The sequence below is a fragment of the Zalophus californianus genome, chromosome X (assembly GCF_009762305.2).
Source record: "Zalophus californianus isolate mZalCal1 chromosome X, mZalCal1.pri.v2, whole genome shotgun sequence".
NCBI lineage: Eukaryota > Metazoa > Chordata > Mammalia > Carnivora > Otariidae > Zalophus > Zalophus californianus.
The window spans coordinates 93011161-93023577 of record NC_045612.1 but is presented as its reverse complement, the minus strand read 5'-3'; the positions used below and the strand labels follow the sequence as shown (position 1 = coordinate 93023577).

The 12417-nt window shown below is 40.2% G+C and overlaps 1 protein-coding gene across 13 annotated transcripts in view; it reads right to left on the bottom strand.

Moving 5' to 3' along the window:
- The window catches only part of CASK (calcium/calmodulin dependent serine protein kinase), a 357703-nt gene that overhangs the window by 136222 nt on the left and 209064 nt on the right, over positions 1 to 12417 (bottom strand). For all 13 annotated transcript variants that reach the window (XM_027608009.2, XM_027607997.2, XM_027608005.2 and 10 more), the window contains exon 6: positions 187 to 289. In XM_027608009.2, coding sequence (XP_027463810.1) covers positions 187 to 289 — 103 coding nt within the window. The remainder of the gene's footprint in view (positions 1 to 186; positions 290 to 12417) is intronic.

The window sequence follows — 12417 nt, the reverse complement described above, 5'->3', positions numbered from 1 at the left end:
AGTAAAAGCACAGGGTCTATTCTTAAGGTACTAAAATTCTAGTTATAACTACAGTTATTAAATTCAAAACTATGATAGACTTTCTTGGGGGTGGGGTGGGGGGTGGAATGGGTATGAAACACTGAGGATGAGCTAATATTTAGTTTGAAAGTGTCTTGAAGGAAATTTTTAAGAAAGTGTTCTTACCTCCAGCTACAAGTCCAGACTCCCCTAATTGAATAGCTACCCCAAAGCCCCCAAGTTTAACAGGTGCCGAGTTTTCCTTTGAGGCGAGGAGAACACAGTGGGGCTGGAAAGAAAAACAGACAAACAACAAACCAAAGGATTAATTGGAGATGAGCAATTCAATTTACACAAAACTGAGTAACATGACTGTATAGTAATACATTAAAAACTCCTGGAATTATTTTGGATGTTCGAATTATTTGTCCTATTCTCACTTCTGGTTGATTTCTCCAAAGACTTACCTGTGTTATCAAACGTTTTTCAGGGATTATTTGCTTCTAAGATTAGGGTAGGTGCTAAGAATTACTCAGGAAGCAAGCGTGTTCAAGTATGGCGGATGTATTTTCTGCCCTTTCATGCAATATTCTTTTTTTTCTGATAGCCTACATTTAAGGAAAAATATTTTTTACACCTCTTGCCAAAATGTTTCTTGAAACCCCTGACTTTACCTACAGAGCCACTGTATCGTAGTCCTTAGGGGATGCTAATGGCTCTTTCTTTGTCCACCCTCCTACCATCCTCTTGCTTTACTTTATTCATTCCATCCCCAAGTAAGAAGAGCCAGATTGAATGACTTTAATTGAACCTGGCTCCCAGGGAATTCAATGTTCTCCCTGGGCATGTCTTTTCTCTGGACCTGCCCTTCCTCTTTGTGGGAATGGGAAGGGAGAGAGAAGACGACTTGGCTGGCCTCTGGTCCAGGGCAAAGACATCCTTCCCAAGGAGTAGCTGTGTGACCAGGGCTCCCTAAGAATCATATGCTTCGTGGTCACGATGAAAGTTTCTCTGTAGGTCCTGGTCTCAGGAAAGCATTTAACTGTGTGGACCTTTGGTCTCTGCTCAAATACTATGCTCCCCAATATGACTGATGTCACATATGACCTGCTTTCAAAATATGGGTTATGAAAAAAAGCAAGCTTCTTCAGGCATGGAAGAGAAAAGTATTTTTGTTCTTTCCCATACTTGCTCATTTATAACATGACACAGTTTTAGCTCAGTTTAGCCTATATGATAGTGGTCCCCCAAAATCCTGTGCAATAAAACTCTGAACTGGTGTACCCAGAGAGATGTTTGACAATGATACAGAAAAGTGGGAGGGCTCCTTACTCTGCTCAATGAAAGCATCAGGGTTCTACTTTGGAAGTTACTTTTTTTTGTCCAAAGACATTTAAAGACCTTATAATAGAGGCTCTAACACAAAGAAAGATGAGCCCTTAAATATAAATGTGTGTATGAGAGAGAGAGAGAGAGAGAGAGAGAGAGAGAGAGAGAGAGAGAAGGCAAGTGTACATGAATGGTGAGTGTACTGCAGCAAGACACAAAGTAGCCAGGAGGGTTTATGGGAGAGCAAGCAAAGCTCTGCAGAAACCAACCAATAAAGACTGCTCTTCATAAGAACTTTCGGTTGGTTTAAATAGAGACAGATGACAACAGACCAGAAGAAGTGATAGCCCTAGCATGAGTCTAGTGTGGGGTGCAATAAATGAACAAACCTAGAAAACGAGGGGCATGATGCAGAAGAAGAAACTATAAACTAAACCTAGACAGGGTCTCCTGGCCAGTTCTATCACCTTATTAAGGAGAAGTAGAAGCTTAAAACAGAATCCCAAAGTATACCCTTTATAATTTGTTGACTATATTTATTCTTAAGTTAATGTTACACTAAGATTTATGTAATTCTCATCAGAGTGTGGATTCTGTCATTCTCAATAAATCCTCAAGTCATAAAATTGGAGGACAGAAACAAAGGAAACCAATACATATAAATGAATATAAGAGACTGGGTAGTGTTAAGTGCATTAGGTAAAAGCTGGTGGAGGTCAATGTTATAGGTTTGGAGACTAGGGAGCTGCTATTTAGTAAGGGGGTTGGGTCAGAGAAGGCTTCTCTAATAGAGTAATATCTGAGCCCAGACCAGAATGAAGGGGCAGAATGGGTCATGTGGAAGCAGGTTCCAGGAGGGTGGAATAGGATAGTAAGTACAAAGACCTAGAAGCACGAGGAGGGTTGGTATGTTTGGAGAAGAGTAAGGAAGCCAGTGTGTGGGGGGAAAAAATGAGCAAGGGGAAGAGTGGTAGGAAATGTGATCCAAATGGTCAAAGGCTATATGGTCTGGGGCTTGGAGCCATGGCCAGAACCCTGGGTTTTATGCTGAGTGAGATGGGAAACCATTAGAAAGTTGTGAGCAGGGGAGCATTATGAGCAGTTTCAGGTTTTGAAAGAATCACTTGGGCTGTTGTGTGGAGAAGAGATTGCAAGGGCATGAGAGTGGAAGAAAAGATACCAGGTAGGAGGCTTCTGTGGTTCTCCAGGCAAGAGAAGATGGGGATTTGAATTACAGAGTGACAGAAGCAGTGGTGGCAAGAAGTGGTCAAATTCAGGATATGTTCTAAAGGTTAGGCTGACAGGCACTGCTGCTGGATATGGGATGTGAGAGAAAGAGGTAAGTATGACAACTTAAGTTTCTGTTCTGAGCAACTAAATGAAAATGAAGATGCCGTTTACTAAAACTGGGAACACGGAAGAGTTTATAAGAGGGATCAAGAATTTGGTTTTGTACAAATTGAGTGTGAGATCTTAAAAGATGGGAGAGGGAAGGCCGGAATTAGAGATATAAATTTGGGATCAAAAGCACACAGTGGTTTTTTTTTAAATTTTTTTTAAAGATTTTATTTATTTATTTGACACAGAGAGACACACCAAGAGAGGGCACACAAGCAGGGGGAGTGGGAGAGGGAGAAGCAGGCTCCGCATGGAGCAGGGAGCCCGATGTGGGCCTCGATCCCAGGACCCTGGGATCATGACCTGAGCCAAAGGCAGATGCTTAATGACTGAGCCACCCAGGCACTCCGCACACAGTGTTTATAGCCCTCGGACTGCCAGTAGGAAGGAGAAGTGGGTGGGGCGCCTGGGTGGCTCAGATGGTTAAGCGTCTGCCTTTGGCTCAGGTCATGATCTGTAGGTCCTGGGATTGAGCCCCAGGTCATGCTCCTGGCTCAGTGGGGAGTCTACTTCTGCTTCTCCCTCTCCCTCTGCCTCTCTCCCCTGCTCATTCTTTCTCTCTCTCTCTGTCTCAAATGAATACATTTTAAAAATCTTAAAAAAAAGAGAGAAGAGAAAAGGTCGGAGGAATGAGATTTGGTGCACAGCAATGTTTGAGGTCTTGAAGATGACAACAATCTAGCAAAGGAAAGAGAATGCCTAGACAGCGAAGCAGGCAGGAAATCAGAGCAGTATGGTGTCCTGAAATGCTAGTGAGAGGCCATTTAAGATGAGAGCTGAGAACAGACCATTAGATCTGGCAACCTGAAAGTCCCTGGTGACCTGGATAAGAGGGGTTTTGGTGGGATGATATAGACAAAAATCTCCATTGGATTAGGTTCAAGAAAAATGGGAAGAGATGATGTGGAGATAGTAAATTCAGGTATCTTTCAAAACCTTACCGTACTAGGAACAGAGAGATGGGAATAGAATGTAGCTAAAAGAGAATGAGAAGCCAAGGAAGTTTCTTTTTAAAAACTTTTTAGTATTTGCCATTAGAGAAAGCAGATTATTAAACTTCCATGTACCCTTTTAAAAAGATTTTATGTATTTATTTGAGAGAGAGAGAGAGAGAGAGTGAGAGAGTGTGTGTGCTCAGGCAGGGGGAGCAGCAGCAGAGGGAGAGGGAGAAGCAGGCTTCCCGCTGAGCAGAGAGCCCAACACGGGGCTCGATCTCAGAACCCTGGGATCATGACCTGAGCCGAAGGCAGCTGCTTAACCAACTGGGCCACCCAGGTGCCCCCTCTTCCATCTCCCAGCTTTAACAGTTATTGACATTCTGCTATTCTTGCTTCGCCTATCCCCATTGTTTTTGTTGAAGTTTTTCTTTTTTTCAAAAAAGATTTTATTTATTTGAAAGAGAGAATGAGAGAGAGAGCATGAGAGGGGGGAGGGTCAGAGGGAGAAGCAGACTCCCCACTGAGCAGGGAGCCCAATGCGGGACTCGATCCCGGGACTCCAGGATCATGACCTGAGCCGAAGGCAGTCGCCCAACCAACTGAGCCACCCAGGCGCCCCTTTGTTGAAGTCTTTTAAAACAAATATCATTTCACCTATTATTAGTTCAGTATTTCTAACAGACGACTTAAGAAAATAACCATATCACCACATCCAATACAATTAACAATTCTTAAATATCTAATACCAATCCACATTCAATTTTCTTTGACTATCTCAAAGATTTTCTTTTTTTTTTTTTTTACAGTTGGTTAGTTCAAAATGGTATTTAAGGTCCATACATTGCATCTGATGGTTATAGGTCTTATATCTCTCTGACTCTATACCATATCCTCCTCTTACCTTTTAAAAAAACGTTCATGCCACTGATTAAGATAGGAGGTAATTTCTCCTTCCCCTGTGGGATCACCTACAATCTGGACTTGGCTAATAGCACCTACATGGTGTCATTGTAACATGTTCCTGTGTTTTCTGTAAATTGGTAGTTAGATCTAGAAGCTTGATTAGATTCACGTTCAATTTTAGTTTTTTTTACACTAATACTTCAGTTTTTTGTAACACATCAGGAAGAACATAATGTCTGGTTGTCCTACTTTTAGCAACAGGATTGGTCAGTGGGTTCAGGTATTGTCTGCCTTGATCCATTTTTACAAAGTTCACCATTGACATTTCTTTCATGATTCTGGCAGCCAGTGATGCCCAGCTCCATAATTAGGGGTTCCAAAATGGAGGTTTTCCCCAGTATTTTGTTATGAAGACTATCAAAAACAGAGAAAACTGAAAGAACTGTAAATAGCCACATACTCACCACACAGATTCTACAATGAACATTTTGCTACATTTGCTTTATCAAATATCTATTCATCCCACTATCCAATCATCACTCCATCTTTTCACTATAATTCAGTACATGTCATTAGAGTTTAATATTTTTTTTTGAGAGAGCGAGCGAGTGAGCAAGCGTGCGTGTGTGCAGGGTGGGGACAGAGGGGCAGAGAGAGAATCTTAAGCAGACTCCACAAAGTGTGGAGCCTGATGTGGGACCCAATCTCACAACCCTGAAATCACGACCTGAGCCAAAATCAAGAGTCAGATGCTTAACCAACTGAGCCACCCAGGCACCCTTTGAGTTTAATATTTAAAATTATGTTTAAGGTAAAATTTACATGCTGTGAAATGCACAAATCTTAAGAGTACCACTGGAGAGTTTTGACAGCTTGCAAAGAACTGTGTAACCTATATCCCTATCAAGACGTTATCATTCCAAAAACCTCCCTCGCCCTCTTACCACTTAATCTCTGCTGCTACACCTCCAGTACAAATGACTATTCTGATATTTTTTAGAATAAGTATTGCTTATTCTGAAAAAAAAAGTTTGTTTTGCTTATACTAGAACTGCATATACACAAAGCCATATAATATGTACTCTTTTATGTAAGGCTTCTCTCACTCAGCATGTTTCTGAGATTCATCCATTTTGTTGTGATCAGTGGTTCATTTGTTTTATTGCTGAGTAAATATTCCCTTGTATGAATATACCACAGTTTGTCCATTCTCCTACTGAGGGACATTTGGGCTGTGTCTAGTTTGGGGATATTATGAATAAAGCTGCTATGAATGATTTCCAGAATAACAAGTTGGTTGCCAGGCAACCCCCAAAGGTGATCAATGAAGGGTTTTTTGGGTATTATTGTGAATTTATAGGTTTTTATATATTTGATACATTTAAACCAATTACAGTCCTTATTCATTTTGATGCTCAAATTATCCCATTTTTTTTTTAGCCAGCAGGAGCTCTTTTAAGTCAGCTCTTATGCCTTTTTGTAAGTCTCTAAAGTCTGATAAGTTCCTTGCTTTCAGGCAGAAGATGTCTGAGGTTTATCTTGTCCATTTCTTGCCCCAGATCTGGAACCAACCATTTCTCCAAGCAGTCCCATTTCTGTTTAGTGGGAAATGGTACTTAAATTCACAATATGGGTATTTGGTATATTATTATTACTGGGTTATCCCTGCTTTGACTTTTCAATGGACAGTGCTAAAAAATATGTACTTTTTGGAAGGAGAAAAGTAAATCAATTCCTACTGATTGTATAGGTTTTTTTAAAATAGAGTTTTTACTTGACTTCTTTGATTTTGTCAAGTAATGCTGGTACCTAATGACATTAACACAATTACTCATTTGCTTTATCCCCTAGGGTGTGTGTGTAAAAGTACACATTACCAGTAACAACAAAACCACCATATGCTGTTTAAGATTTTTTTGTGGTTCTTTTTGTTCTTTATGATATATCCTACCAGGGATGTCCAGTCAAATTATTGTTTTGCTATTGAATGAAGTAAGAATTCATGAGTCCATGCTGATATAAATAATAAGTAAATAAACAGAGAGAAGGAGAAACTTTCATGTAAGTAGAAAATCAATTAATAAATGTAGAAGAAATTCTAGCATTAGAAATCACCATTTGGCAGTTATCATCATGATAACGGATTCAAATGAGAACCATCAAAAGGTAGTTCCTAGTGGGTAAAAGTTTGAAGAGTGACAGATATTTGTATAATCTCAGAGTAGCTCCCCACAGGATACTTATTAATTACAAAAGGTAAAATAGTAATTTTCCAGAGGAGCAAACTGGCAGACACTCCTATCAAAGTTACTACTGCTAATAGTGGGACTAATTAAGAGTTTGTGCTTTCTTCACTGACAAGCACTCAGCAACACTCTGTGGTATTCGTGCCAAAGGACATGACTGCATCAAATCATGAGGAAACATCAGACCAACCCAAACTGAGGGGCATTCTAGAAAGTACCAGGCCCATGCCCATATTCTTCAAATACTATTTCAGATGAAAGGGATCAAAGGAGACAGAAGAGACTGAACAGCTAAAATGCGCTATATAATCTTGTTTTTATTTTTGCTATAAAAGGATATTATTAGGACACCTGATGAAATTGGGACAAGGTCTGTAGATTATATAAATTCCCTGATTTTGATCATTTTACTGTGGCTATTTAGAGAATTCCTTATTTTTAGGAACTATATAGATGGACAGAGAGAGAAGAGTGAAAAACTGAGAAAGATAAAACAAATGTACAAAAATGTTAACATGGGGAATCTGAGTGAAAGGTGATGGGAATTCTTTGTATTACTATCAGAACTTTTCTCCAAGTCTAAAATATATATATAAAAAAACCCCCCAACCCCACCCTATTTTTATAAAAGATTCTATTTATTTAAAAGAGAGAGAGAGAAAGCATGAGTGGGGGGAGGGGTAGAGGGAGAGGGAAAGACTCTCAAGCAGACTCCCTGCTGAGTGTGGAGCCCAATGTGGGGCTCTATCTCACAACCCTGAGAATATGACCTGAGGTGAAATCAAGAGTTGGACATTTAACCGACTGAGCGACACAGGCGCCCCCCAAACCACCCTATTTTATAAAAGAATTCTCGGAGTCCATAGTCTCTCATGGTTCGCCGAGAAACTGAGGGTTTTAGCGGGAGGGGGGTGGGGGATGGGTTAACCCAGTGATGAGTATTAGGGAGGACACACATTGCACGGAGCACTGGGTGTTATACGCAAACAATGAATCATGGAACACTACATCAAAAACTAATGATGTACTGTATGGTGACTAACATAATAAAATAAAATAAAATAAAATAAAATAAAAGAATTTTCCTTGTGGTTATGCTTTCAGTTTGTTACCCAGTGAGGCCAATTTGTTTAAATTAGATTTTGACTTGATTTGATGTTTTGATTATATAAAACATATACATGGGCGCCTGGGTGGCTCAGTCTGTTAAATGTCTGCCTTCGGCTCAGGTCATGATCCCAGAGTCCTGGGATCGAGCCTCACACTGGGCTCCCTGCTCAGCAGGGAGTCTGCTTGTCCCTCTCCCTCTGCCCCTACCCCCCTGCCCCGCTCATGCTCTGTCTCAAATAAATAAAATCTTTAAAAAAATAAAACATGCACATAATTCCAAAGTCGAAACTGTAAACAAATTCCATTCAGAGAGGTCTAGCTTTTGTACCTTCTCCTTCCCCTTAATCTCTCCTTCCTCTTTTGTATTTGTATTATTTTTTGGTTTATCCTTCCATTGTTTCGTTATCTTTTATGAAAACAAGAAAATACATATAAATATTCAAAAGTTTCACATAACAATATGATTGACAGCTCCATAGCAGCATCTCGAGATTTTCAGGGAGATTTGTTTTTGTTTTGTGTCTGAGAGAGGGACATTTGTGTGCTGATGGGAAAGACCCTGTGGAAAGGATTATACAGCCTCCAGGGGAAAGAAGGGGTGGGATATAGTGTGCAGGCGGGGAGAGAGTTTGGCCCCAGCGACAGTGAGGAAGGCAGGGTCTGGGAGCACCTGGAGATGCAAGCAGATGCGGATGCAGGAATATGAGGAAGTTCTCTTCTGAGTACTTCTGTTTTCTATTTACGTTGAAATAAAAGTGATCATCAGGCAGGAGTGGGGAAGCAGAGGGGGTTGTTGGCAACTTGAGAAGTGTGAAGGTGTGAAAAAAGATTTTCAAACAATGGGACAATGAATTGACTAAGGCAGTGGTTCTCAAACTTCAGCCTCAGAATCACACAGATTTGCTGGCTTCCACCCCCAGAGTTTCTGATTCACAAGGTCTGGGATGAGGTCAAGAACATGCATTTCTAACAAGTTCTTGAGTGACGTTGATGCTACTGGTCTGGGAGCCATGCTTTGAGGACCAACAGACTAAGGAAATATAGCAGGACTGCCGGCAGCACAGGGGCCCACTTGAGGTTTGTGGTCATGAATGTGAAGTGAGAACAATCAGTACGACTGGGTGTGTACCTAGTAGCCCTCATTGCAGCCAGCAGGGTTCAGGTCTGGAGTAGGTGGTGAGCTGAATTTAACCAGGGTTGGAATTCAGATAAAGAGAGGATGGTGATATCAGTAACAGATGGTGCCAGACAAACGTATCCATTTATTTATGCTTTTCTACTTCTATCTTCATATAAAGAACAAGCTAAGCTACCAATAAAGGAGGAGAAGATACATGAGAATGAGTTAAGAAGAGACAGAAAGTAGAAAGCTCAGAATGAATCGGAAAAGGCTCATGGGAGGGAAGAACCAGAAAAAGATTACAGATCTTCCTCAATCTACAATGGGGTTATGTCCCGGTAAATCCACTGTAAATTGAAAATACTGTAAGTTGAAAATGCACTTAATACACCTAGCCTCGCGAATCTTGTAGTTTAGCCCAGACTACCTTAAACATGCTCAGAACACTTACATTAGCCTCCAGTCAGGCAGACTCATCTGACACAAAGCATATTTTATAATAAAGTGCTAAGTATCTCAGGTAACTTATTGGATACTATACTCCGAGTGACAAAGTGCTTGCTGACGCTCGTGACGGCATGGCTGACTGGGAGCTGTAGCTCACTGCCACTGCCCAGCCAACACGGGAGAGGATCAGGCCACATATCGCTCGCCTGGGAAAAGACCAAAATCTGAAGTGCGGTTTCCACTGAATGCACATTGCTTCTACACTGTTGCAAAGTAAAAAAACTGGAAGATGAACCACTGTTAAGTTGGGGACTGTATGTACTCAAATCTGGTCATAGTAGGGTCACCAGGGCACTGAAGATTAAAACAGAGTTAGTATTTTGCAAACGGAGGCTAAGGTGTGGAAAAATAGCTAGTATAACATAAAAATATTTATATTAGATTTAGTGAAACAGAATGCTAAAAAAATACCTATTTAGTTATATAAAAAAAAAAACTCTGCCAGGATCACCAAAACGTATTTGCATAGCCATGTATATCACTGCATTAGTCACAACAATAGCCAAGAGGTGGAAGCAGCCCAAATGCCCACTGACAGATGAATGGAGAAAGAACGTGTGATATATACACATACAGTGAAACATTATGCAGCCTTAAAAAGAGGGAAGTCCTGTCAAATGCTAGAACATGGGTGAACCGTGAGGATATTATGCTAAACGAAAAAAAGCCAGCCAGAAAAGGACAAGTACAGTATGATTGCACTCAAATGAATTATCTACAATAGCCCAAATAGTATAAAGTAGAAAGGTAATTGCCAAGGGGTAGGGAAAGGGAGTGTTCAGTGAGTGCAGAGTTTCAGTTTTGCATGATGAAAAAGTTCCAGAGATGTGCCGCACGAGAATAAAAATATACTTAATACTACCGAACTGTTTAAAAATTGTTAAGAAAGCAAGTTTAATATTATGGGGTTTTCTTTCTTTTTTCCTTTTTTTTTTTTTTCCCCTCACACCGCAGACACACAAAATTCCTGCCAGACCAACACAGTAATCCTCTTCCTTCCAGGGGTCCTAAGGGGAAGAGCTACGAAATATTTTCATTCCAGCAATTTTAAAATATTCTGTCCCATGTGTCATATTCATAACAAACCAAAAACTCTGGAGAATATGAGTTCAGGAGAGTAAATGTACCCAGAAATAATTAGAATGTTAGATAAAGCCCAATGAGTTAAATATTATTTAGGGTAAACAAGGCTGCAGGGTAACAATTATGGGGAGGATAAAAACTAATCTTTCATTTCAGATGACAATGAAAAAAGGGAAATGCCATGAAACTGCAGGGCCAGCAGTTACATAGACGGACAGACAGTCATTAAATACTGGACGAGGACCAAAATAAAAACTGTAGAATCCCTTCATTTTTTTTTAAGATTTTTAAATTTTATTTGACAGAGAGATAGAGAGCACAAGTAAGCAGAGAGGCAGGCAGAGGGAGAGGGAGAAGCAGGCTCTCCACTGAGCAGGGAGCCCGATGTGGGGCTCAATCCCAGGACCCTGGGATCATGACCCGAGCCGAAGGCAGCCACTTAACCGACTGAGCCACCCAGGCGCCCCCCTTCATTATTTTCTTTAAAACAGACATTTCAATTTACTTGGGAGAGTTTATCGTAGTGATAAAAAGGGGAGAATACCATCACAAATCTCATCTAGTCCTAAGAATGTAGCATTGTTTTAGAAAATATATCCAAGGTCTTAAAGGGATACATGAAAATCTACTAAAATAATGTACAGATCAAATAAAACTTAAAAAAACTAAGGAATAAAATAATTCATTACTGATGTTAGTACAGTTCAAAACAGGACTGCCATTTTATGTGAATAACTTAATTTCTAAAATGAATCCTGAAAGAAACAGATATTCAGTGCTTACTATGCCTTGTTTCTTAGGAAAAATAGAAAATGCATAATTCTGCTTAGAATTTATAAAACTTCGCTGGCTCAGTCGTTAAGCGTCTGCCTTCGGCTCAGGTCATGATCCCAGGGCCCTGGGATCGAGCCCCGCATCAGGAGCCTGCTTCTCCCTCTCCCGCTTCCCCCTGCTTGTGTTCCCTCTCTCGCTGTGTCTCTCTCTGTCAAATAAATAAATAAAATCTTAAAAAAAAATAAAATAAAACTTCTTTATTTGGGGGGATAAGGGCAAACTTCCCACAACTGTGAAGGTGAAAGGTATTCATATAAAAGATAGAAATAATTTTCTAAAGTGAAGTGTTGACTGAGCTTACACATAAAACAGTTGCATGCTGGTGAGCTTTTGAACATTTTCACAAGGAATCGGGACGGATGGCATATTGAAAAAAGAAAAGGGAAAAAAAACTTATTACCACATGCAAATATATATAAAAAAGACAACCTCAACCAATTGTACCACGACCGGATGGAGGAGCCCAGCTGACATACAAAGACTAGTCTCTGTGTTTAGGGAAGCTTGGGGTTCCGCTCCTTTTACTGCAAGAGAGTCTGACCTGTGAGTACTCCTTGATTTCAACTCTATAAATGACCCATTATTTCAGTTAAAATTTAATTGTCTGTCTGAATACTAAAAGTGAAACCTGCTTCATGGTGACTAGCAGTGCTTTGCTTTTTAGAGACCTGAGTAAACTGCTTGAATGATACCTCTCTGCCTTGATTTGACTTAAAATAAGGCTGTCTTCTTAGTGACTGGAAGTACTTTGGGTCACTGTGGGTACTGAAGCTCATCCTATCAATATTGTCACGTTGGTTATACTGTCTCTTGTATATTGCCATAAAGACTTGCAGAGCTACTTGAACCCATTAAGAGTTATGCTCATATGCAACAAATTTTATCTCCAATGTATTTTAAATGATCTATCACTTATTAACTTTATTGTTTTGTTGCCTCCCTATTTGTG